General features: G+C 40.2%; 3 protein-coding genes across 5 annotated transcripts in view; 2 read left to right on the plus strand and 1 right to left on the minus strand.

Annotated features, from left to right (window-relative positions):
- The first annotated feature begins 2,214 nt into the window (after positions 1-2,214).
- On the plus strand, positions 2,215-11,803 carry mfsd1 (major facilitator superfamily domain containing 1). 3 transcript variants are annotated; one of them, XM_031743998.2, is made up of 17 exons: positions 2,215-2,433; positions 2,610-2,662; positions 2,993-3,105; positions 3,252-3,294; positions 3,436-3,503; positions 3,840-3,948; positions 4,079-4,181; positions 4,555-4,653; positions 5,899-6,010; positions 6,690-6,746; positions 6,827-6,983; positions 7,205-7,302; positions 7,426-7,538; positions 7,658-7,705; positions 7,893-7,959; positions 10,583-10,688; positions 10,886-11,803. In XM_031743998.2, the coding sequence occupies exons 1-17, from the start codon at positions 2,289-2,291 to the stop codon at positions 10,943-10,945; spliced, it is 1,551 nt and encodes a 516-aa protein (XP_031599858.1). In that variant the 5' UTR covers positions 2,215-2,288; the 3' UTR covers positions 10,946-11,803. The 3 variants fall into 3 exon arrangements, with proteins under 3 accessions (XP_031599858.1, XP_039454230.1, XP_031599859.1); XM_039598296.1 differs by lacking the exons at positions 10,583-10,688; positions 10,886-11,803 and adding an exon at positions 8,905-10,413 and having other exon boundaries at positions 2,217-2,433; XM_031743999.2 differs by lacking the exons at positions 10,583-10,688; positions 10,886-11,803 and adding an exon at positions 8,908-10,413 and having other exon boundaries at positions 2,217-2,433.
- LOC116323589 (P2Y purinoceptor 3-like) lies at positions 11,517-12,197 on the minus strand. Its single transcript, XM_031743946.2, has one exon. The coding sequence runs from the start codon at positions 12,195-12,197 to the stop codon at positions 11,517-11,519; it is 681 nt and encodes a 226-aa protein (XP_031599806.2).
- A 694-nt stretch (positions 12,198-12,891) lies between these two features.
- Positions 12,892-27,512, plus strand: part of schip1 (schwannomin interacting protein 1) — a 221,364-nt gene continuing 206,743 nt past the window's right edge. Inside the window, exons 1-5 of the mRNA XM_031744009.2 lie at positions 12,892-13,023; positions 13,266-13,353; positions 21,759-21,826; positions 22,935-23,021; positions 25,367-25,508. Coding sequence (XP_031599869.2) covers positions 13,001-13,023; positions 13,266-13,353; positions 21,759-21,826; positions 22,935-23,021; positions 25,367-25,508 — 408 coding nt within the window. The 5' untranslated portion in view covers positions 12,892-13,000. The remainder of the gene's footprint in view (positions 13,024-13,265; positions 13,354-21,758; positions 21,827-22,934; positions 23,022-25,366; positions 25,509-27,512) is intronic.

Below are 27,512 nucleotides of genomic sequence, written 5' to 3' on the forward strand. Positions count from 1 at the left end.
ATGATCATCAGCCAGAAAAGAGCGGAGTCCCCACTCCGGGTCAGGGATGAGTTGCCCCAAGTGAAGGGATTGAAATATCTCGGGGTCTTGATCACGAGTGAGGGGGGAGAGCAGGGGATCGACAGACAGATTGGTGCTGCTGTGCTGCGATGAGAGAGCTGAGCGTAAAAGCGAAAACTCTCGATTTACTGGTCTATCTATGTCCCTCCCCTCACCTATGGTCACGAGCTTTGGGTAATGACCAAAAGAACGAGATTGCGGTTATAAGCGGTTGAAATGAGGTTTCTCCAATGAGTGGCTGGCCTCTCGCTTAGAGCTGGGATAAGAAGTTCGGCCATCCAGGAGGAGCTCAGAGTAGAACCACTACTTCTCCACATCGAAAGGAGCCAGTTGAGGTGGTTAGGGCATCTGACAGGGATGCCTCCTGGGTGAGGTGTCGGGTGAGGTGAGGTCTGTGCTTCTCTGCTTAGGCAGCTGCCCTGAGACCCATCCCCAGATAAACAGAGGAAAATGGATGGATGGATGGATGGATGGATGGATGGATGGATGGATGGATGGATGGATGGATGGATGGATGGGCAATAGATAAAAAAGTAAGACAAGCTACAGAGAGTCTTAAGAAACTACACAAACTGCAAGGGCAGTGTAATGTGCATATTGGTATATGACCTGAATGCTATAACACTGGGTTATTTCACAGTGTTTGTCAGAGTGACAGCCTGGGGGAAGAAACTGTCTTCTCTGTGGCAGCTGGTTTGAGTAAGCAGTGCTGTATAGTGCCTGCCTGTAGGTAGTAGTTTAAACTGTTTATATCTGGGATGTAAGGGGTCTGCATACATATTTTCTGCTCGTTTTCTAACCCTGGCTATGTACAGGTCTTGAATAGGGGGAAGCTCGGCACTGATGAAACTCTCTGCTGACCTTCTTATCCTTTGCAGTCTGGCCTGTCCTGCTTGGTGGCTGAGCCGAACCAGACAGTGATTGATGTGCACAGCACAGACTGGATGATGTGAGTGTGGAAGATAGTATACATATGGTATAGTATATGTGAATTGGTCAATCTAACATGTAAGTATTATGAAAATAGCATTTTGTTTATTTTGTGACTATCAGCGCACCCCCCCACCCCCCCACCCCCCCACAGACACACACCCACGCCCACCCCCCAAGTTACAGTTCCTGGTTCATTTTGATATTGAGAAAGACCAGTGAAGATGTCAGGCTTTTAAAATAAATAGTTTTTGACATGTTGATGTCTACACATTGCCTCATTTTTAAATATGCAAAAAAAAGCCATCTTGTAAAGTATTTCATGAAGCTAAAGTCTGTTTTATTATTCCTGATTTACTGCTAAGTATTCATATTTTTCAGCTGAATATATAATGGAAAAATATAGCATATAGAAAATGTGGATAAAAAGGTTTTTATACACAAACAGCAGAAGAAAAACATCGCAATCAACAGTTGATTGCGGTTTGCAATCTTCTGATATCTAGTGATATTTTAAACACCGGACCTTTACAGATTCTTTGTACTGGTAAAAAAAGACAACTTTAATATATATTGTTATCAGTAGTAATTTAATGACTGAAATATAGTTCATTACTATTTCATTGTTATCATAACATACACCTGCTGAGTTTTTACACTGCCATCACATTCATTTCTCACTATCTGGGAATCACCTTTCAGATCACCTGACAATTCAAGTCCAGTATAGGCGATTTAGCTTTATAGCTTTATTCTTCCATCTCCTATGAAGAAATATCGTCTTCACAGTTTTCATTAACCTTTATTCTCGCCATCTTTGAATCCGGTGACCAACGAAACTATCTATCACAATAGTTTAAGCTTTTAAATTAAAGTGACTACTTTCTCTGTCCAAGAATGCTGACATACATTTCACTGTAAAGTTTCAAACCACTTGAATCCGCTTTCGTTTCTTCAAAAAAGAATTTTTAAACGCAAACTCTGCTCTTCCTTTTCAAAACATCTCTAAAAGACCATCTTTCAGGGAAAGGTGATCTCGACAGTAAAAGCATTTAGCGTTTAATATTTCATGCTACATCGTGACAAACGTTACTAACTAACCGTTTATGCTCAGCGTGTAAGACGAAACCTCATCTGTTATTTACAGTCAGCCCACTCCACTCAGCTGACTGTGCGCGCTCCCGAGGCGTACGCCAACCTCACTGCGCGCACATATTGCCACGTGACGTGCATAACAGGTCATGTGACTGACACTCTTAGGGCTTCCTTTCTGCTGTGAACCTCACAAATAATCGAGCATGGCGGATTTGGAAGAGCGGCAGAGATTGTTGGGAGACGAGGACAGGGGCAGTGGACCCGGCAGGCCCATGCTCGCCATCTGCGACCCCAGCCACTTACTGCACCGACTGGTTGTCCTTTTTTTTATGTGCTTCCTGGGATTCGGTAAGGAGTAAAAGGCGGCACGGCGAGCTATTTGGGAGATTTGGGACTAACTAAAGTTAAATACTATCAAGCTAGTGTAAATAATGCACGTTATTGTCTGCTTATTATGTATGAAATGTATAATAAATGCAATAGTGTCACGTCTGAGCCCCGCTAATGTGGGTGCTTTGTTTCAGGAAGCTACTTCTGTTACGATAATCCAGCTGCACTCCAAAGTCAAGTCATCCAGGTATTTCACCCATAATTCAAAGTTTTACACCAGGGCCTTAAAACCAAACGCAGGCATTTATATTAATCCCACACTAACAAGTCTTTGGAGAATTCTTTTTATATAGAAGAGAGGTTATCTTTTAAAGATCACCATTTTCTATGTAAACAAAAAAAAAATCTACATAATAAACAACAAGAACAGTCCAATAAGATTCCTAGTAAATGTTGTTGTTACACGGATTTAGTCAAAAAACTAGAACCTACTGTGCATTGCGCTCAACACAAAAAGCAAAAACTAACACAAAGCGAGAGTCTAATGTCTGTTGTTTTTCTTCTGTGACTCACCCAGGATTTGCATCTGACGACTGCAGACTTCATGCAGTTGTACGCCTGGTACTCCTGGCCTAATGTAGTTCTCTGCTTCTTTGGGGGATTTCTGCTTGATCGGGTCTTTGGTGTCAGGTAACTGGAAGAACCAGTCAGATATATGTTTTTTGCCAGCTATATGTTGTTTATGTATTTTCGCCCCAAAGCCAAAAGTGAATGCTCCGTATGGATTTTGTACATGTCGTCTTGATCGGTATCTTTCCCCATATTCTTGTTTACAGGCTGGGAACCATCATCTTTTCCCTTTTTGTCTGTGCTGGACAGGTAATATACTCCTGAAGTTTCAGAAGAATGCAGTTATTTAAACAGATATACATTCTGTTTAAATCCATATAGCTCAATAGAAAAAATCCCTGGGAAAGCTGTGGTGATTAGATTGTTTTTAATGTTTCTACCTCTGCATAGGTGGTCTTTGCTGCTGGAGCATGGACAAATCATTTTTGGCTAATGGAAGCTGGACGATTTATATTTGGGTAAAAAACCAAAACAAACTGTCTTCTAGTTAAACCTTTTTATTTTACTAGCATGTAAAAACCTTAAAAAAACATTGGTGCTTTTCTTATTTGAAATAGCACTAAAAAACCATGCAGTTTCTTATAAGACTGATTTATATCAGCTTACAGAATATGAATGATATAGCTAGAAATACCATATATGTGGGATTCTTAGCAAACCCGAACACACATCAAGTCGCTAAAACAAAGTCAGTGTGGTATTATTCAGCCACATATATTTATCCCTAAAGACATTTTCAGGTTTTCAGTCTTGTTGTTTACATGATCCCTTCTATGTTGTCTTTTCTTGGGTAGTATTGGAGGAGAGTCTTTGGCAGTAGCCCAAAACACATATGCAGTGAACTGGTTCAAAGGCAAGGAGCTCAATCTAGTATTTGGCCTTCAGCTGAGCATGGCTCGCGTGGTAAGAAAGCTCCAAATGAAAGAGTGCATTTATATAGGCTTTGAAATACTTGTATTTTTGTTTGTTTTGATATTGTAAATGAGAAAGCTGTACAAAAATGCATGCCACTGACTTCTCTGCTCATCCCAAGGGCAGCACGGTGAACATGAACATAATGGGCTGGATTTATAACAGAGTTACAGATGCTGTTGGCTCGCCTGGACACACCGTGCTGGGTGCATCACTCATGATAGGTAAATGTTTTACAGTTGCACTTCACTGAACCTGACTTGTCAGGTGAGTTTTACACTCTCAGACTCCAGTTATTTCCTTGTTTGGTAGAAATGCTGCGTCCTTTCTTTTTTACTTCTAAGTTCAAATAACACAGCTAGCACAAACCAAGAGAGAGAAGTGGTATAGAGAACTAAAAGTGCTGCAGACTGTTCCAGATGAATCACAAGGAACAGAAGAAGTGCCAGTTCTTGTAATGTTATCCTGTGACGTGCAGACGTTTCCACTTTTGCACAACTTGCAGTTTTGTGTTGTTTCCTGCTGCTTCTAATTTCACTGAACATGTTTAGTGGCAATAAAATGATTCTGATTCTTCATTTCTTTTTCTCCCCTCAGCTGCCATAACGTGCGTGTTTTCCCTAATCTGTGCCTTGGTTTTGGGATTCCTTGACAAAAGAGCCGAGAGGATCCTCAACAAGGAACAAGAAGGAACAGGTAATGTCTTCCCACACCTTCTCCCTCATTTTTTTGTTTCCCTATTATTGTTTTTTATTATTATTATTGTATTACATTGTTGCTTTTTAATGCCATTTTTATATTGTTAAGCACTTTGTGCAGCATCGGCTGTTTGAAATGTGCTATATAAATAAATTTGACCTTGACCTTGACCTTCCCTCTTTCACTCACATCAGTGAATGAATACTAGAAGTTCTTCCACAGTCGTCCCAGATTGCCCCCGTGTGCAAAGCCAGATTTAGTTTTTGTTTTGTTGAGCTCTAAAACCGACTATCTGAAAGTAGTTTGACTCTACTTTCTCTGTTGTGGTGGACTTTTTGTTGTTGTTGTGTTGGTGGCAGTTGTAGCCAGAGGTGTTTTTGTGGTTCTAACCCCATCCACATGACAAAAATAACCTCTTGAATTTATTTAAATTTAAAACGTCAAGAATATCCACTTGGACTTCAGGTTGAAATTACCAGAAGTTAGTTGTTAAAGGTCTCTCTGACCTCTCAAAACGCTTTTGGTTTTTTGGGTTTTTTTTTTAATTGTAAACCTTTTTCAACATGTTGATGCCGAACTTGCACGGATAACCACACTCTCTGCTCTCGCTCGATGGTTGCATTGAGTGGTTTCATTAGTTAACCCATGTGATGGCTTGTCAACAGTTTAATTTCTCAGAAACTTTCAGCAGAAACAACATTAGCAAGTTGAGTTGGCATCGCATGATGTCACCCTATTAAAAGGGAAATGAGAGGTGAGAGCGCTGAAGCCTGAAATGCATCCATGTGAATCCTGCCTAACTCATGAAGTAGTTATTTTTAAAAAATCACGCACATCAAATATGATAAAATAATGAACTTTTTTGTATTCAAATCAGGGCTCGCAAAATCGCTAGCCCGACGTCCCGGAGCTAGCGATATCTCTGGTCGGGCGACCGAACTCTATCTCAGCCCCGCTCGTCGGGTTATCATACAGCCCACGGGCGGGGCTGAGATAGATTTTGGTCGCCCGACCGGAGATATCCCGGGCTAGCGATTTTGCGAGCCCTGCAAATGGTTTAGTCTGCAGAATCATGGGTGAAAACTACTACTTGACGGGGAATAAAATGGTTAAATTTGGCATGCTGTATCATTTTTCAATAAGAAAAAAGGTTGACATGTGTTAAAGAAGCTTTTATTCTTTTAGAGTTAGTCAAAGCAAATGGTGTTCTCAGACAGATTTGTCTTTTGTGTTGCATGTTAGGTGAAGTGATCAAGATCACAGATGTGAAGCATTTCCCTGCAGCCCTGTGGCTTATCTTCATCATTTGTGTAGGCTACTACGTGGCAATTTTCCCCTTTATTGGACTGGGACAGTGAGTACTCCATACGTCTGCACTCTTCCTCTAACACCATGTTTCCTCCAGTGGTCCTTATATTGCTTTTATAGTATATATACTGTCTGCACAACACTGTCTGCTCTGTGCATCCCGTGTTTCTCATGAAATACAGGAAGCAGCACATGGATCCCAACATTCCAAGTGCATTATCTTTGTTTGTAAATTCTGTATTTTATATGTTATTCATTTAATGTTAAAAGTGACCTTATTTAGTCTTTCCTAAAGTCAACATATCCTGTGATGTGCCCATAACCATTCAGCTTTGAGTGAAGAAAGAAGTCCCACTCTAAATAATGCACTGTTATGGTTAAAATGTCTGATAAGAATTAAATAAAGGAACTTCATCAAGGTAGTGCATTGCATTTGAGGTCGTTCAACCTCACAATGTTGTGTTGTGATTAAACTACAAAGGGAGTTTTTGACAAATAGCTTTGAAGTGAAAGAACACAATTGCAGCCATTACAAAATGAATTTCCTTCACTGAAAGGCGTTCTCAGATCACGTAGCGACTGACATGGATTTGCCACAATGGGTCAGCGCTAACTGAGCGAATGGCTGCTATGAAAACTCAATCTCTCCTTTTGTTGTCATAACAGCCAAAAAGCTAAGCAGTGCTTTGTACTGTGAACGCATCATCTTGTCTTTTCATTCGCAGGGTGTTCTTCATTGAAAAATTCAGCTTCTCCCCAGCTGAAGCCAGAGCTGTCAACAGGTAACTCAGCTAAAATAAGGATATTCGTTATATAATGTTTCAACATAAATCATTTATTGTCCATTGTCTATCTTTCCTAGTATTGTGTACATCATATCAGCCCCTGCATCTCCAGTTTTGGGCTTCATGGTTGATAAGACGGGGAGGAACGTGTATTGGGTGTTGCTTGCAGTGGCAACAACACTTGGCGCTCACATGATGCTGGCCTTCACTTTCTGGAACCCATGGATCGCAATGGTAACTTCCCTGGCAACCTTTTACACTGCACTTAAACATTTTACACATTCATAAACAGTTATAGTATGTCTTGAAAGTTGATTCTGTTCATGTGGATGCACTAAAGCAGTTTTTCATTTGGAGAATTGTTTTATCTCATATCCAGTTAACTTCTTTGGTCTCAGCCAACTGAGAAATTGTAAAGTGATATGACAGATTCTGTGCATTTGCTTGATTTCCAGTCCCTGCTTGGTGTGTCATACTCCTTACTGGCCTGTGCACTTTGGCCCATGGTGGCTTTTGTCGTGCCTGAACATCAACTCGGGACAGCCTATGGCTTGTATGTGCCTTTTTTTTATCATTAAGACTTAAATTATACATATTCTGCTTCATTGGGCCATCCATTAACAACTAAATATTGCTACATTAACACTGATGTGTGTTCTCTGTCGTTGCACATCAGTATGCAGTCCATTCAGAACCTGGGACTCGCTATCATTTCCATAGCGGCAGGGGCGATCCTCGACAGCAAAGGGTACCTGGTTCTGGAAGTGTTTTTTTGCGCCTGCATTTGTGGTCAGTATTTTTATGTCTTTTTGTTTCCCCTTTTTTTTTCTCAAAGTCTTGTTAGCCACTGGTGAGTGCCATTGTTGGTTATTTCTTTTTTACATTGGTTTTCTTCTCCTTTCTTGTAGTTGGACTGATGGCCGGAGTGTTACTGTACTTCGTGGACTACATTAAAGGTGAGAAAAGACTGGAGTGTTGAATTCTCCCACTTTCTCACTCCTCTCTGTTTTCTGTTTCGTTATTGTCTCCGATTTTCTTCATAAGCCATGTCATATGACATCTTGTCACTTTACTCTCACACTCTTTTCCTTACCATCAGACTCGCTCACTGCTTAATCTGCCTATTTCCTTCTCTTGCTCCAGGAGGAGATTTGAACCTGTCAGCCGGAGCCAGAGCCAAACTCAGTAAAGAAGCCAGTACAGATGCAGAGTGAGTAGCTTTGACCTTCCACTCACCGTCAGTGCTTTTCCACCCACTTGCGCATCAATTAGACAAGCATCTCAGAAACGTATTGAACACTTCTCTCATGCAGTCAAGTGACATAAACACATTGTAGGTAGGCAGAAACTTCCAATATAGACACAACTAATAGTTTTAATTACAAATAATAGTTGATAATGTATAGAGGTTATAAAACATACCAAAAGTTTTGGTGGATTGAGCTTTAATTTGTTCAGAGTGGTTGTTACAGAAAGCAGGGTTATGGACTTGCTAGGGATACAATACAGTGTATCAATAATCAACATGTTTTCTTATTCTCCACACTTAAAACGCAGGAAACCTGTACAACATGTATTTTGTATGTATTGTACATTATACATGTATTATACATATTTAAAAAATTAGCCACACACACACAGACTTTGTTGTTGGTTCTGCACCAATTAGAAATTTTAAAAGTAAAAATCCTTTATTAGTTTTTAGTTCAGGTTTCCAGTTCTAGCTTGATATAGGAATCTATCTCATCTGTTGATAGGTGTTCCTTTTGTCATTCTTTTTTTTTCTTTTATGTAATAAAGTACCAAATGTTTGATGTAATACATGCAGTTTTTTTTGTGTTTTTTTTAATTATACACACACACAGGCAAACATGTTTTGAAGCGAGACTTCTTTAACTTGATGGAGGAAGTCGTTTTCTATGTTAGCTTCTGGTTTATTTTCCCACGCAGCACTGAATCAAACCAATACGGCTGCTTTCAGTTCATGTTCTTTGCTCGAGGTTACAATTAGAAAGAACGACGAAAGTCACACATGCTTCTATCTCCCTTTCTGTACTCATGTATAACCTGACTTATCTCTATTTTTATATGTGTGTTATGACTTGTGCCGACTGATTAATATCTCCTGGTTCATGCCTTAATTGATATTTTCCAGATGATGATGATGATGATGATGATGAGCGAACACACATGGTCCTGGGCTTCAGAGCCAGCAGGCTGCAGTGTCCACCCCTGAGCTTTCAATCTGCTACCATGGGGCAGGACTGCGGTTCTGACTCCGCCCAGTGATGTCATCTGTGGTTCTTCACACCAGAACTGACTGTCTGGATTTGGGACTGTTGTATAACCTCGCATAAATGTCTAAATGCGATTTACAGGACACTTGACAAACGACATATCCTACTTAATCCACAGTTACTCTTCGACTTGTCAAAGAGACTTTATTTCTACTTGGATTCACTCTCTACCGACTTTTGTGTGTGTCAAAGTTCAGCATGCTTGAAAAATATTTGAATGATCAAAAGATGACATTTGTACTTACAGCACAGAGGGAAGGGGTCCTTGATTTTATCACGTACTATTTATTGTTAATTTAGCTTTTTAACATGTAAAATGGGGTAACTGACTTTAAATGTTTTGGCTTTTGTTTTGTTTTTTTCTTGTTTTTACAAAAGAAAAAAACAACAACATTTCTGCACAACTGTCACTAGCCTGGTTGCAGAAAGCTCTGCAGTTCATTTATGTACACACCATTTGTCACAATGATTACTAACCAAAATCAGCCTTATTGGACTCTCCTTGGGCACAATGGGCTCATGTTCAGTTCTAATATGCTTCATTGACCTTTGTATGGTGGATTATCTCAAAAAGAGCAAAGCTCTTTGTTTAAGTCTTTACTGCCTGATTCTGTTATTTCTTAGTTTCTTCATTTGCTCTTTGCTGATTTGCAAAGTTCATAAAAGTTTATTTTCTGTTCCATCATCAAATGTTACAATTACCTTAAAGATCATTTTATTTATATATATATATATATATAGTAAGAAAGAGACACTTTTGAACGCACTTAACCATGTAATGATATTCACAGTCTCAACTTTTATAAACTCTTCCATTAATGTGACCTTTATTTTTTTAAAGAGTCAGATTAGTTCCGCACAAGAATTGTGTTTTATCAATTGTCTTTATTGCTCTTTTATCAAGCTCAGGTAATTAACTCTTTCTAAGCATTTCCCCAAACTGATATTTGCTTTATCTTAATGATGTAACAACATATTCAGCTTAATACTGACCATTCCAGTAATGTGGGAGGAGGATTTTGTGTTAATGGCAGGGCAAATGAGTCCTTATTTGAGTTTTAACAAGTATTTCATGCATGTATAAAGACAGCCAGTACAATTAATAGTTCAAAAAGAGGAAAAAAACGGTGGTTGCACATTAAAATGACTATACCCAGAAATGGGCTTCTCGGTCAGCTTGTTTGCACTGTGGAGTTGGGAACTCACTGCAATTGTTTAGCAGAGAATACTTGTATTAAACTTTAACTGTCATTGAACTGTGTACAAGATGACTGCGAAATTAATTGTACAGAAAAATTCAAAGTTATTGAAAAGATCACATTTGATGCCATGAACAATGACATTCAAATTAAACATTTTTTAAAGCATCTTTTTTTTATTGAAGTAGTTATTCTGTAATACTTTTGTGTCCTTTTCTCTGTCTCCTGCAGCAGACTGGGTGACTAATCCTATTGTAATATTTGCATAATTGTGTTCATGTTAGTGTTGGCTGCAGAGATGTTCAAAGTGTCTATGTTATTTTATTTTTTCCTGCAGGAAAGAAAGGCGGCCAAGTAAGCCGACACAGGGTGAGCTGGCTAGACTGGCACCCATGTCTGCTTTTGGCTTACGCAACCGCTATCTCTCCAGGCTGGGCGCACAGGTATACAAACACACACACTTTATGCAATTCATATTCAAACAGAGCCATTTATTAATCCATTCTGCCTCTTATCTTTACAGTGATAGAACATTGTGTTTTTTCTATTATTGTTCTGTTTGCAGGCTTCTTCGCTGTTTTAACTTCCACCGTGGGGTTTTTCTTCTTCATTTAATCTGTCCTGTCTTCTCTTCGCTCAGATCCCAGACCACTGCTCCAGCCATCTGTCATCACTTGCTTACAGGAGTGTTCTGAAATGATGCCCTTCATTCAGCTGTCTGCTGCTCCAACACTGTCACTCTGTGCCTCGAGACAAGTATATGCTAAAATAGATGATGCTTTAAAAAAAAAAGTCCTATTTTCAATGGAAATTTGAAGCGCTTTTTACCTCCAGGTTATTTTTAATCTTCACTTGACTTACTGTTCAGAGTGTTCGCGGGTGCGTCTGTTTTATGGCTACATATTGTCACTGTTTGGAATATTTTGGACCTGTCTTATTTTCCATTTTTGAACTGATATTTCTTCTCTTTTAGAAATAAGGTTCTCTACATACGACAGAGGGCACCAATTCCCACAAATGTTTCATGTCACCTATGACCACAGTGTTGCTGCTTTCTATTGAGCAGTCTGTTGATTGTGGTATTGCTCCAGTTTTGCAGGTTAATTGCAAGATGACGTTAGTATTTGCATAATTGCACAATTGGGGTAATTTTGTATATTGTTTAGTTATGACAAATGCATTTTTTAATTTAAATCAATAAAATTAAGTATAAAACACAGCATGCGTTTGTAGGATAATTTTAGTCACTGTTGTCTGCCGATCACATCCCTTCACGGATTACACCCTTCAGACCTCTTGCTGACCAGACACACGGTGGGCTCCACTCGTTTATTCCTCCTCCAGAGCCAGGCTCTGAACTTCAGACGCTTTGGATGAGAGCTACAGAAGTAGATGAGAGGATTTACGCAGCAGTTTAACACGACTACCGGTTTCCAGACTTTAAACGTGATCATGGCCAGGTTCAGCAGATGACAGTTTCCTGGCATGTAGACTCTGACAAACATGTAGACAGTGCGGACAATATGATACGGCACAAAACAAACGACAAACATGAGGCACACAGTTAAAAGGGTATACAAGCACTTTTTGCGCACACGCTGTTTCCTGGTATTAGAAATGCAGTCCGCGGCCCCGCAGTACAGCACCTTTATCATGGAGCAGTAACAGGTGACCACGACCAGGAATGGGATCAAAAAGCCCGCTATAACCAAGAACAGCCCATATGGAAAGAACACATCAAATTGCGTCGGGCCGGTCATTTCAAAGCAAACAGTGATGTTGTTGATCACACCCGTGTGCGCAAACACAAATGTCGGTGAAATCTCGGCATTGGCTAGAATCCAAATGGACCCTGACGCAAGGATGGCGAACTTTCTGGTCCTGAGGCGCACAGCAGCGATGGGGTAGCACACCCCGATGAACCGGTGAACGCTGACGCAGGTGACAAACATTATACTACAGTGGAGGTTGACCAGAAAGACAAATCTAACAGTTTTGCAGAAGATGTTCCCGAAGGGCCAGAAGTTTCCCATAGCATCGCTGATGATAAGTGGAGGAAGGGCCAGCACGAAGAGGAGGTCCGCGACTGCGAGGTTGGTCAGGTAGATCACCGTGTTGCTCCAGCGGCGCGTCCGACAGATCACGCACCACAGCAGGGCGCCGTTTAAACTCAGGCCAAGCAAAAAGACTAGGCTGTAGGACACCGGGATAAGGATCCTTTTATAGTAGGTGGACACCGGGCAGATTTGGAAGTCCTCCATCCAAAAGGCCAAATCTGATGGTTTGATAGGCCCTAGAGCAAAACGACCCTTAAAGGAGGCCTTTTAATATTTAGGCATCCTTATACCTCACCTCTTCGGTTCTCACCTAAGCCTGTGTAGGGTGGCGTGATATAAAATATCAATCGTGCGTGTTTGTTTAACTTGAGTCCAACCCACACCCTGGAAGTAAGTTGCTAAGAGCAAATAGATTGGCACACCGTGAGCCATTCCCAGCACACACACACACACACACACACCAAAAAAAAAGATAAGCCGTGCAGAATACAGCGATTAAAGTCGATCGCCAAGTTAAATGACGCCGTGTCAACACGCGCGCGTGGGGGGCGCTGTATTGAAAAGCAAAGGCGGGGGGCACGCGCACACCCTCAGCATCCCATTGGCTGCGAGAATTTTCCAAGTGTGGTCGCTCACCGGCTGCTCCCGACTCAAAGTGTTCACTGCATCTCTGTCTGACTGCGGGTGGAGAGCTCGTCATGCTGAGGAGCGGCACGTACAGGTTAGTAACCCACGCAGCGACTCGCCTTAGTCCCAAATGTAAAGCAGCAGTGTTTATTATTTCGGTTAAACGGGAAGCTCCGGTAAAGGCTGCTTCAAGCACTGAGGAGTGATTTTAAAATCCTGCGTATCGGTACTCTCTGCAGCTGGACACAGAGTACAGGCTGCTCGTATGCCGAGAGCTTTTGACATATTTCATATTTTTGAGAGTTTTGCACCCTAACTTGAGTGATGTCCTTCCAGAAATGTTCACCAAGGAGAGGAGGTGAGACTGCGCAGCGGGAGTCTGGCTCGGGAGAGGAAGCACCTTGCTCTGTGCATCAATAACCAGGTAAGATGCAGCCTGTTAGTCTTGTTGTCATTACTGTAAAATAGATTATGTATAATTGTCTGGTGCTGGGAAAGTCTCGTCTGTGGATGGATGACAGACTGTTCTTTTTTTCGGTGAGGGAACAGTTCAGTAATGATGTCATTCACTTTGTCATTCTTTTTTGGAGCGCTAAGTTGATGCTTTCACTGCTGGGCACCACACACTTGTGGGAGAGGAGAGAAGACGGTGTATGTTGCAAACATCTATTAAAGAATGTCTTTCATTATCCGCGTTTGGACTTCTGTTGCACTGTGGAAAGACATTAGAAAAGCACCAACATTATGCACAATGGAAAATCTTTTCAAAAACTATATTAAAGCCGTTTTTCTCCCTTGCTCCCTAACTGCTTTGAATTCTGCTTCCCTTATTCACCAATTAAAATGGTAAAACTGACTGAGTTCAGTTTGGTTTAGGAAATTGCTTTTTTTATGTTGGCTCGGGGCCACTCAAAGATTATCGTGTGGCTGCAACTAAAAAAGGTCTCATTAATACTACATATAGCACCCTTCATTATAAATGACTTCATTTTCAGAAAAGAAATAGTCATGCCATAGTTGAACTGCTCAGCTGGATGGGGCTGGCATGTGTTCCTCATTGCAGTCCAGAGCTCATGTATAGGGTTTAGCTCTGACATCTGGTTTGAAAGGAGCAGTTGTTGCAGTTGACTTGCTAATGTAAATTCTGTTCTGCTCGAGTCATCTTTAACAGACTGTTTCCTTTGTGTGCTCGAGGTGAGTGTATAGGTGCACAAGTTCACCTAGGTGTAGCGAGCGCCTGAATATTTAATGCCGGTGATGTAGTGTTGCGCATTATCGGTGGCTGGGGATATTGAGCCTGTGAGATCTGAAAGCAGAGTTCCATCATAGCTTTTTGACTTACTCTGCAATATATGATGGTGCCCCCCCCCCCATTTATTTCACATCCTCCTACACTTGCTCATTTTGACTTCAGATTTTATCCTGATGTGTTTCCACTGCGTGACCTGACAGCTGAATTTCATCATCACTTTCCCAAAAATGAAATTTCTGAATTGACCTAGCTCAGCTCTGTGACATGCTGTGTCAGGGTGGATTCATGCAAGACTGCTGAGGAGGACGTGAAGAAGCTCGGTGAAGGACCAATCAGTAATTGGCATTAGATATATATGAGTGAGGATACAAATGTGGGTTACTGAGGCTGCTCTACTTGCTCCGTGTGCATGAGTGATTCAGATTCATTGCCGAGGTGGGAACCCCGTGAGAAACGCATTAATCTATCTAGCTATTACCCCGTAATCAATGGAAAAGCTGAATTTTATGGCCATGGGTCCGTGTTGTTAATCATTTTACAGAGAGATTATTTAAACAGCATGCCAATGGTGTCACATCTAATGGGGTTAAGTATAAAATATAAAAGGTGGAATATTTGATGCAGCGCTCACAGTTGGAATCTTGAAATCAGTTACCAGTATCATGCATAAGACTTATAATTCAATAAAAATCAAGAAAAAAATGTCCCAGTGTGCAGTCTTTTTAATGAATATATTCAACGGGAGCTGAACATCCATGGATTTCATTCAGATCCTGTATCGTGGGACAGGGCAACATCAGAGTCCTGCATTTTAGGCACAGCTGCAGCATTCTGTTATGCAGAGGGTTGTACATAGTAGGAGTGTGGTGCCAGGGAAGGGTGTCATATTTCAGAAGTGCATTACTGTATCTCCCTGAGTGGGACAGAGCAGCGCTGAGTGCTGTTTGCGCTAGCTTACTCAAACGCCCCGCGATTGAGTTGTAATGATGTGGACGAGCAGCATGAGCTTGCACGCTGACAGACAGGTGTGTTCTTTGCCCACCCCAGTGTTCGTATTCACGCTGGGATCTAGTGCCACAGGTAAAAAAAACACACCTCTTCCCACCTCACGGTAAAACACACAAATATCTGCCAGTTCTGTGGTGATTTCCATCTCATCCCTTTAAAATGTCCCTGAAGGCTGGTCAGGTCTCGAAGTGCGAGCTTACAGTCTTTGATCACTGAAAGAAGACCTCTTACCGATGATGGCCTTGTCTATATGTGCTCAGAACTTTCCTCACCGTATGTTAACCAGAGCAGCTCTCTGCTGGTTAATAGTACCGGCTGGGGGATACTCCCAAGTGCTCCATTTTGCATTTTGATGGGCTGTGTGATCATTTTCTCACACCTCCTTCATCTCTTTTCATCACACCCCACCCACTTCATATCTTCTTCTTCTATTGCATTTTTTTTGAATAACCCTGTGCTCACTTCTTCTTAATTGATAGGCTCTTGCTTCCCTCATTGTACCTCACCATTTTCAGCCTCTGCATTCTGCAGTGCAGTGCCATATGCTCAACACAGGCAGTTTTGAAGGCTCATATCGAATAAAGTATATTCTGAGTGCATCAGTGCGAAAGAGATGAATCTGCCGCCCAACCAAAACAGCTGGTCAGCAGAAAACTGACAAAACTAACAGTTTTGAGATCTGTCATCACGTGTCGAGCAGAATTACCTCGCAACAGCAAAAGACAGCAGATCAAAAGAGGAACAGATAGTTAAAATATGTGCCTGTTCAGCCTTAGTGTAAATGCTGCGTAATGGCTCTTCCACTGGAATCATGTCTTTTGATTTATAGATTAAATCTGTGGATGTCTCTCAAATAAACATGTATGTATGAGGTTTTTTTTAACTTTTTATTTACAGCCCTTCATCTACTTTTTTCATGTTGCCGTACCTGATTTGCTTCTTCTAGCTTTACTAGATGTACTCCAGCCAGATATTGATAGCTGTGTAAGTACAGCAGCCTAGGATTTATGAGAATGTATACATTCAGTTGCACCTGCCAATTAAAGGTCTCTACATGTTATAATATAATCAACATGTAACTGTTTTCACACAACACTTTCATTTGGATTTGTTTGTCTTTTCTTTCTCTCTCCTAGTTTTCTCGTACCCCTTTCTCGCCTCTTAAAGGATATAAAGCTTTCTATATAAACACATTTATTGCCACTCTTTTACTGCATAGCTATAATACTAAGAGAAAACAAGATTTCACATTACGTAATCACAGAAACACCTCAGTAACACTCTCATCTCTCTGAAGGCTCTTTTTGTACTTGGGGACTCAGACGAAAGAGTAAATGTTGACTTCCATATTACTCCTCTCATGCACTGCGCATGTAAATTGATTTCCAATGTCACAATTAATGAGCACCTCCAGTGGTACAGCCCTCTTGATTGGGCATTTCCTCGGGCTGATCGGCAAGTCGAGCGACAGCTAAAGAGTCAATAGTGTAATGCAGATGTTTCGGCGCATCAACACACTGTAATGAAATCCTCTGAGATCAGACTGAGGTGTATACGTGCTTGCATACATGCTGCTGTGCACGTATGCAGGTGCATTTACTGTTCTAGTGCAGTGTTTGTGTCCACGGGCTTGTGGAGAGGGGCTTTATCCTGCTGAGAGACAATGCTAGACTGAAGGGCACAAAGGCCCGACCATCTCCTACACGTGTCTTGTGTATGTGTGTAAGTGTTTTAGTGTGGACGTTCAGCGGTGCCTGCCATCGATCTTTGTGATAGAACTAGGACTCTGAGAAATAATGATTTTAATAACTCATCAATTAAAGGGAAGCAGACTTTCTGCTATGTGCTGTTGTTTTCTCTCCCCTTTATTCCCCTTTTCCATCCATCTCCCATTTTTCAGCAACTTAATGCTTCTCTTTACCTTGCATCCCAGTCTATTGACTGTCCTTATTTTGCTGTTGAAAATAATGTGATAAACTAGTTTACATGCACAGGAGCAGCAGGTTTCACTAATATCCCCATTTCTATGCAAGCATGTATTCAGGTGTTGATTTAATCAATTGCCCTATAGACTGCAAGCAATATCCCTCCCTTGATATTTCTTATGTAATTGTAGAGCATTTTATCTCGTTCAGAAACCCAACAGATTACAGTTGGTGGTGAATAAATAGTAGCTGTAAAAAAACAAACAAAAAAACATAGCTTCAGTAAATATTAGTAACTAATACTAGGCACTTTAGGATGTGATCTTTAACATAATCAGTATCACGAACAGTAATTATGTCTCATCTCAGTAGAATCCATGTATTTTAGCATATCAGCATTTTTATATTAACAAATATAATATAAAATATGCTAACACATTCATTCCATTTAACACTGCCATTGCCATTAGTCATGGATTCTTATTTTGGCTAGAGCATCTGGATGGAGTCTTCATTTGATACGGCATAACACTTGTTGACACACTTATATTTTAAATCCTTACTGGCCCTTTGCCTGGCATCTTGAACACTTAATCCATTATTGGCTTTGGTTGGTAGATATGCATAAACATTTAGAAGAGTCAAACTAATACAGTAACGGCACACAATGCGTGTATTACATGTACCAAAATGTGCAAAACATATAGAAAATGAATGTGCTGTGACACAAAATTTTGCTCAAAAGATTTGATTTTGTATGTATTGAATACAAAAGGCTGCAGTTGAAATTATGAACTCTAGGATGTCTGGCCTGAGAATATGTTGCAAAGTAGTCTTTTTCTTTCCCCAACAAGTGTAGTATAAGTTTGTGTGGTGATGTTCAAACTGCGATTTGTGTAGTAGTTCTGTAACTGGACAATGCCAAGACTACATACATTAGATAGTTTCTTGTCATCTTAATGGGCATATTGTCATCTGGAAAGAATGAAATTTGGAAACACAGGTTTTCCCAGACCTTTCAAAAGTACATTTTGTCTTTTAACCTCAACAGAGCGAGTTGTATGAGAAACACAGACGTATGAAGTTCAAACTGCCACAGCTGATTGTTTATACATTTTATGTGTATTTTAGTGTAATAGAAAAAAATATTTGTTGGTTTGTCTGCAAACTACTCCCACACAATCAGTTGTGCAACCAAACTTTTCACACAGGTATCTAAAGGCCCCTAAAGGTTCTTACCTATGTAACCATGTTGCCTAGCAACCACTATCAAGCAATGATCCATTAGTAGTGTTTATGCACCGATAACGCCTTATAAAAGAATTGTATCATTTTAATTTCCTTGATTTAGCCAGGTTTATTTTTATACTCAATGTTGATATTTCAAAATTTTACAAGTTAGAGTATGAATATTATGTTACATCATTTTGCACATTAATTTATGAAGTAAGGTTTATTGTATTTAAAGACGAGAACAAAAATGTAAAGTTGGATGAATAACTAGATAAATGTACTTAAGGCGTGTGAATTAGTTCAGCCTACAAAAATCACAATTTTTCCAGATGCATTGCCAGTCCCATGCCCAGATATAAGACGTTTGAATCAGGAAGAGCATTCGGCATAAAATCTGTGCCAAATCAAGCAAATCATCAAAAATGAGCTATCCATACCAAATTTGTCATGGTCTGGTTTAACAGCAACTGCCTCCAGTGCTGTTAACTATCAGGATGCAAACTGTGGTACTGTTGGCCAAAAACAAAGGAAGAAGAGAGGCTGAAAGTCTTCTGAGCCAGCGAGAGAAAAGAAAAGACAAGGCTGGAATATGGAGATGACAGTAGAGATTTCAAATGTAGGAACCATGACAGGTAAAGGGAGAGAGTTGACTGATATGATGGTGAGAAGGAAGGTAGATGTATTGTGTTTGCAAGAGAAAGGCTCTGGGTAGTAGTGACGAGTTTCCAGATGACTGGAAAAATACAGATGAAGCAGTAAAGGAAACTGCCAAAAAGGTATTTGACTCTTTACAGAGGAAAGAAGACAAGGAATTGAGGAAAGTATTCAAAGGAAAAGGTTAGAAAAGATAAAGTCTAATAGGCTGGGAGAGGTAACAAAGGAAAAAGCTTATAGTGAATTGTGTATGAGGTTGAACACTAAGGAAGGAGAACTTGTATTGATTGGTGAGATGGCTGGAAAGGATGTGCAGCATGTTAGGGTGGTTACAGATAGAGATGGGAACTAACAAATGTGGGAAGTGTGTTGAAAACAAGGAAGGAGTACTTTAAGAAGCTGATTAATGAAGATATGAAAGAGGGGGACAAATGGAGAAAAGTTAGTGCAGGAAGTGCAGAAGAGGAAGGACGAAGTGAGGACAGCTATGAAGAGATGGAAGGACTGGTGTTCCAGAAGACATACCTGTGGATGTGTGATGGTGTCCAGAAGAGCAGTTAGTGGACATTTTAACCAGAATGTTTAACACAATCCTGGTGAGGAGGAAATGCATACGTATTTGCAACAACACTGATAGAAACAGTGCTGTCTTTACTTCCTCCAGCTGACACAGTGAGGCAAAGAGGTCCTCTCCTCACTCGCAACTAAAGAAGTTAACGTTTATGACACTGAACAAGACTTTAGGAAGAATTTCAGTCGTCAGTAAACCTCCTGTTTCAATGACATTGAAGTATTAGACAGTTATCATAAATGTTAACCTGTCTGGCACACACAGTAACGTTAGCCACTTAGCAATTATCAGTTAGCAGTGAGGGAACTATAGCTGAATTCAGCAAAGTTTCAAGACCTAAACAGACCAAATGAAAGGTGAAAGTCTGGAGCAGAGCAGCGGTTTCAGGACTGATGAGTAGCGCTGAGGATGCAAAGAGCTGCAGAGAGAGGCTGCAGGCAGCAGTAGGCAAGATGATAAAATGTAACTTTTCTATTTTTACAGTAATTTATTAAAATGCCTCATTTATTTTGATGTAGCAAACTGTGTGGTCAGATTTAAAAGTGAGTGCTCTGTTTTTTACAACTTCTTTTATTTCTTTATTATCATCATTATTATTATTATTATTATTATTATTATTATTATTATCATTATTATTATTGTTATCATTATTATTATTATTATTATTATTATTATTATTATTATTATTAATATAAGTATAAGTAAAAGCACACTTTATCCATAATTTATTTGTAACTTTTCCATAATGCTCTTCTACAATAATTACATTATTTAGATGTTAGGTATTGTGCTGTTTGCTGAACCATTAGTTTATTAGTAGATTCTAAAATATATTTTATCTTCAGGGTCTGTAATGAAATCATCTAAATAATTTGCGAACTGGATAAAAGCTCCAAACTAACACTTTTCAACTTGATCTTAATCTAATACCTGTTTTGTTAAATATAATTTAAAACCGGGAAAATTAGTTGGAAATTAACAAATGAACTTTTTCAAAAACTTTTACTTCTGTTGTTGCAGGAGGGCAAAAATCTTCCTAGTGGTATCAAAATTGTATGGTGTATTTTCCCAGGTATCGATATAAAGTTTGCAACTGCAGTATCATAACAACCCTAATAATAACTACAGAGGGATAAAGTTGATGAGTCATACCATGAAACTGTGGGAATAAGTGGTTGAAGGGAAGGTTAAGGACAGGGATGATGATCAGTGAGCAGCAGTATGGCTTCATGCCGAGAGAGTACTATAGATGCAATGTTTGCTTTAAGAATTTTGATAGAGAAAGCATATGATAAGGTACTAAGAAAGGAACTGTGATACAAAATGAGGAAATCAGGAGTGGCAAAGGGTGGTGCAGTACAGCGAGACATCAGTGAGGTGTACAGTAAAAGTGACAGAAGGGTTCAAGGTGGGGGTGGGTGTAAGCTCTGTGATAAGTGCTGAAGCCCTTCTTGTTTGTGGCAGCGATGGACATGTTGACAGATGATGTTTGAGGATAACAATGTCATGTCTAGTGAGAGTGGGGAGCAGATAAGGAGAGCCTGGAGAGGTGGAGGTATGGCCTGGAGAGTAAAGGAATGAAGTGAGTAGAAACAAGACAGAATACTTGTGTGTGAATGAAAGGAACACTGGTGGAGCAGTAAAGATGCAAGGGGTAGAGGTAGTGAAGGTGGAGTTTAAATGTCTGTGGCAGACCATTCATAGCAACAGACAGTGCATGAGACAAGTGAAGAAGAGGTGGAGAAAAGCTGCCAGGGTTGATTTTTAACAGAATAACAGCAGCAAGAGTGAAAGGAAATGTTTACAAGATTGTAGTGAGACCTGCTATGACCTATTATTTAGAGATGGTGGCTCTTCTTAGTGGATACCCGGCTAGTTGGCACCTGCAGACGACATATGCTGCTATGCATCGGCATTATTCCAACTTACAAATCTGTGTTAATCAAGTGACTCAAATATGCGCCCTTATTTGAGGTTAAAGTGGACTGATAGCAACAACAAATATTAAAATCACCTGATTTGACTCAGTTATGTAGCTATGCCAGGCAGTATGTGTGTAGGTGTTATTAATTACACATACAGATAGATATACTGCAGATTTACAGCTTTTCCGGTGTCATATTCGTATTGCATTAACACTGAGAATTATAAACCATGCTGACATATTGATGTTTTTCAACTGCCAGGAAGAAGTGAAAAGGTATCATCGCTTCTGCAACCACAGCGGAGGCCAAGCTGTTCAAAAGATAGAAAGGTAAGACCTTGTACAGAAATCTGCCTACTCTTAAATGAGCGAAAAACCCCAAAGCACACGGTATTCTCCACAATAGGAAGATGCAATGTTGGATTTTAAAGAACGATGCTATCAGAACCATTTTGCCATAACAGTACCTTATTTTACAATTCCAAAAAAGTTAGGCTGCTGTCTAAGATGTAAATAACAAATGAATACATGAATCTACAAATCTTATAAACCCATATTTTATTCATAATAGCACACAGATTTAAAAAAATGTACCTTTTAGCATTGATGGTGCCTTTCCACATATGCAAGCTGCAACTTTCATAGGCACTTGTGCACCCCCATACCATCAGAGATGCAGGCATTTGAACTGATTGCCGATAACAAGCTAGTTCTTCTTCTGTATGTACACGTGTATTCTTCTTTAAATGTTCCTGAGTCCATGCAGTGGCTTCCCTGACAGAATCATCTGTTATTAAGACAGTGCTGTCTGAGACCTTAAGACATTCCAATATTGACTGTAGGCCATGTCTCTTGCACACAGAGATTTCTCCAGATTTTTGGAGAAATCTCTCTTTTATCTTTGATATCATATAATGCAGATGATGAGATATTCAATCTTTGCAAATGCCAGTTGTTGTACATTATTCTAAAACAGTTCAACAATTTGTGCATGCATTTTTTTTGCAGATTAGTGAGCATCTGCCATCTTTACTTTTGAGAAATTATGGGTCAAATTACTTAACTGTTACCAGTGAGCCTAATTAGTTTTATTACCACTTAATTTTCCAACCTTTGGTTGCACTCATGTCAACCTTTTGAGGCATTTCCATTAAATTCAAAGTGGGATATTTTTCTTAAAATGGTGCATTTTCTCATTTTAAACATTTGGTATATTTTCTGTTCTCTTGTGAATAAAATACGAATTTATGAGATTTGCAAAACATTGTTTGCTTTTATGTATGTTTTTGGGATTGGGGTTTCACTAGCCTAGTATCTGCAGTAACCCCTACAACTTATCATGTTTTAGATGATTTGCATGCACCATGTTCTGTGTTGATGCCAGTATTTATATTTCCGACCTCATAATTATTCTTTATCTGCCCTGTTATCGTCGTAGAAGTTGTCCATGTAGGAGTGAGATGGAGGACGACAATAGCCTTCACTGCCGTGATCAACAACAGCACCTAGAGATAAAGGCTGTCGTGTGAGTATCACTTGTGGCTGCTTTATGTATCATTATGACTGTTTATACAATACCCAGTCATAACAATAGATTCCTATAATATGAAAGGCTTTCATTTTGAATATCATCCATGTTCAATTCCTTTCAATTCATTCTGTGCTTTGGGGTCATGGACTTGTGGGGTCAAGGGTCACTTTTGAAAGCATTAACTCTTGTCAGCTTCCATCTACACAATTACACACTTGTAGGTGCGACAGGGAAGAACAGCTCGGGCCTCAGGCTCTCACTTCATTGGAAGCCAAGGATAGAAAAGAAAAAGCTATTTCTCTCTAGGATAAAAAAATTGACAGATAAGGAAAAAGTGTTTGGATGAACTCAGAGAAAAGTCAATGAAACAGGAAAACACGGAAATGGAGAGACTGAAAAAGCAAAGGGAGAAGAAAAACAAGGAGCGAAGGAAGAGGAAAAGGTAGTGGCTTGGAGCTAGAAGATGTGGTTTAATTCAATTTGTTCCATTTGCCTCAGCTGTCTCTCTGCTCCACTGGAGGTGAATGTGTTTCTCCATCGGGTAATTGATCCTACACTCCATCCTGGAGTCTGGTGTTGAGGTGACTACTGGGATGAAAGTGAGCGGAAAGTGAAAGATGGAGAGAAAGCTGTCTGTAGAAGGTTGGGAACCTAGGCTGGGAGAGGACAAGGGAAAAGGAAAAAATAGACAAAGTTAAGCGAGAAACTGAGGAGAAATGTTTGAGAATGGCCAAGAAGGAGAAGTTGTCATGGAAATTAAAGGAACTAAATAAGAAGATGAGTTAAAGAAAGAGAGACAGAAATCTGCTGTGATGCACTCGTTTACTTAATATCTTGCATCTTGGCAATATTCCTTCAGTTTTATGAAGAAGCAGAAGTGGAAGTGAACTATTTTAACCTTAACTGTGTTTGTGCTTTTTTTTTGTCTTGTATTTTTGGTGAGCATTCAAATTTAAGTTAACCTTTATTCATAATTATAGGCAAATTTTAAAAAAAGCAAAAAACCTGTTTTGGCTCAGTCTTACAACTATACCAGACAGACAGTGTATATACTCACACATATACTGCAAATTCATTATTGTATGCTGTCGCTACTGAGAACAAGCCCAGCAGTACTGCAGATGTGTTTAAAGCTCTGCACCAAAGCTGTTAAATTTGATAAATATTAAGTGATCGGAGAATAAAGAATGAGCTGTGTTACGTTTCTTTAATGGGTAATTCTTACTTAAGTCTTACTTCTTTACGACTTCTTAGGTATTTCTATGCTCACCAGCCACTTTATTAGGTAAACTGAATTATTGCCAATCACGTGATACCAATAAAGGTATTTAGAGGTTGTCTTGACCGCCTGAAGTACAAACCGAGTATCAGAAATGGGAAGAAAGGTGACTTGATTTGATTCAGAAAATTTTAACCTACTTCACATTTATCTCAGGTTTATGGTCAGACAAAGAGAAAATAGTGAGCATCTGTTGATGTTAGAGGAGAATAGACAGACTGTTTTGAGCTTACAGTAATGCTACAGTAACAAAAATAAGCAATTTTTACAAACAAGGTGTGCAGAAGAGCAGAAGAGCATTACAGCAGCAGAAGACCACACCGGGTGCCACTCCTGTTGGCTAAGAACAGGAAACTGAGGCTACAATTCACACTAGCTCACAAAAATTGGACAAACGTTCTCTGGTCTGACTCTTTCTGCTGCAACATTAAGATAGACGAGTCACAATTTACATAACACATCATGAGCGAAACAGTTCAGGTGGGTAGTCCTGGTGTAATAGTGTGGGATATGACATTAAGTTTACTGTACTCAAATTGCCTCCACAGTCACCAGATCTCAATTCAGTAGAGAACTTTTTGGATGTGGTAGAATGGGAGATTCAAACCATGGATGTAAAGCTGACAAATTTGCAGCAAATGAACGCCATCATGTCAGTATGGACCAAAATGAGGAATGTTTCCAGCTCCTTTGTGAATCTATGCCTTGAAAGAGTCAAGACAGTTTTCAAGACAGATTGGTGTCCAGCCCTGCACTAGCAATAGACCTAATGAAGTGTCCAATGAATGTTGCTGTCTTTGCTACATTATTATTCTTATTTTTAAAAGTGAGTAAGAAAAAAACGACACTGTTGTCTTTGGTTATGGCAGCACAACATTGTGTATTTTATGCTCAGCAGCTATCGCTCCAACAATCGTTCATCAAACATCCTTGAAGCAAATACTTAACATTGCTTCCAAATCCATTTCCTTTCACTGGGAACTCCAAAATTGAACACCCTTTTTAAAAAAAAATGCTAGATATGTCTCAATAAATACATTTTGCTGACTTATGTCACCAGGATCCAGCGGGCCTGGCGTGCCAGTATGTCCCGTAGAGAGAGCTGGCAGGCACAAGACAAGAACCGAACCAATGATCATTGGAGAGAGACTGTGCCTTCAGAGAGCCTCCAGGAACCTGTGATGACCACCAATATTTCACCGGTGAGACTGCGAAAACAAAATCAGACAGCCATATGGTGTGACACGAGAACGAGCCAAGTGCTCAGAGATGTCTTGTGTGAGTGATCAGCGGTGATCTGTTGTTACAGTAGAGAATGAATAACAAATGGGGGGTGTGGATGCACGGATGGGTAGACTAACAAAGATGAGAGTAAAAAAGAGGGAGCGAGGGAGGGATGTTTACCTCTAGTGTCATTTGGGCGACTGCAGGGGTGTAGGTGGATGGGATGCCAGCTGGCACTGTGCCCAGATCTGTAATTAGCCGTTAATTAGGTAAATTTTCAAAGCTGGTTGATTGATTAATGAAGTGCCTATGCCCTTGTCCTCCCCCATCTTACCCCCACACTCCCCCCCAATCTCCTCAGGGAATGTGGGGGAGCATTAAACAATGCTCACAGGGCATGGCAGCCAAACAAAAGCCAGAGAAAAAAAAATAACTGCATAAGCAGCAGCTGATAAACAGTGAGAAGACAATAAGAAAGAACAAAGACAGTCAGACAGGAGGAGCAGATGCAGAGATAAGGAGATGATTGCAGAGATGAAAAAAAAGATGCCTTTAGATCGCCTCAACTTCTAAGTGACACATGCGGACGCAGAGGCACGCACATTAGTCTGCTGCACTGATTCCCCAGTCTGTGTCGGCTCTCACAGTTTAGTAATCACACTGAGGCACACACACACACAAGCTACCCGCGCACTCCTGCCCACGTCCTTTGCAGAGACTCAGCTCAGAAAAAAAATATGATGTCATGTCTCCGTACTCACTAGTGTGTGTGGGTTGCATTTGTTTCCCACTCTCTTTTTAAGCAGTGTTAGAGGAAGCAAGAATCCCTTAGCAAACAGATGGGCTAGTATCCTGGTGAGACTGTGAGTGTGTGCATGTGCTTTGTTTATTAGGTTGTTTGTTCTGGTTGAAAGAGTTTGTTGTTCATTAAACAGCAGCAAAATGTCTCGCTAATTAGAAACTTGCTGTAACTTAAAAACCAGGATGACAAAGAATCCCCTCTCTTCTTGAAAAATCAAGTATGTTACTTTTCACTATTGCAATATATTTAATATATAAATATATTTTTTTATTTGCAAATTTTATGTTAATATATCCTGCGACAGACTGGCGACCTGTCCAGGGTGTACCCCGCCTCTCGCCCTATGACAGCTGGGATAGGCTCCAGCGCCCCCTGCGACCCTGGAAAGGATAAGCGGAAGCGAATGGATGGATGGATGGATGGATGGATGGATGGATGGATATGCTGGACTCATGAAAACGATGGACTGTAATATGCTACTTACACTTTAGTCCTATATTATAATAAATTGTTATACAATTAGAGGAGACGTTGAATTGAGTTAAATACTTTTACCTTAATTGTGGCTGTTAATGGTATTTCACATCAACTGAACAATTGAAATACTTGTAATATCACCAAGCAGCCCACACCTATGCACGCTGGGGCTGCTGGTGTAATGTTGTTAAGTAACGCTTAGTCAGTCTTTTCCTCCGCTACTTCAAATTGACTAGTGTAAAGTTTACAAAAAAAAAATCTTTTGAGATTAAATACTGACTTTTGCTGAGAGTGTTTACTGTGAGTCACTCACTCCCCAAACTGCCTTACCTTTTTCAGTTTGAAGCTCTATTTTGGTGGAGTAATGCTGGACAAGCTGTGCTGAACCTTTGCCCTCTGTACTGCCTTGCCTTGCCTCCTCTTGCACCTCCGCCCACAGCACACTACACTCTTAACTCCATTTTTTTTCTTCCCCTCTCTGTCTTGTCACCACGCTCTCTTGCTTCGTCTGTCCTCATTCAGACTGTATCACTCTGCTGTGGCTCTTGTGGTCTCTGAAGGACAGACATTCATCAGCATAAGGCCAGGGTGCCATACTATGTGTGTGTGTGTTTGTGCATGCATGTTTGTGTGGTTCTTCATGTTGGCTCATGTGGGCTTGAAGGACCTTGCAGCTGGCCTGTAGGGGAGGGGGAGGTTCAAA

Source organism: Oreochromis aureus, linkage group 14 (genome assembly GCF_013358895.1).
Source record: "Oreochromis aureus strain Israel breed Guangdong linkage group 14, ZZ_aureus, whole genome shotgun sequence".
Classification (NCBI taxonomy): Eukaryota; Metazoa; Chordata; class Actinopteri; order Cichliformes; family Cichlidae; genus Oreochromis; species Oreochromis aureus.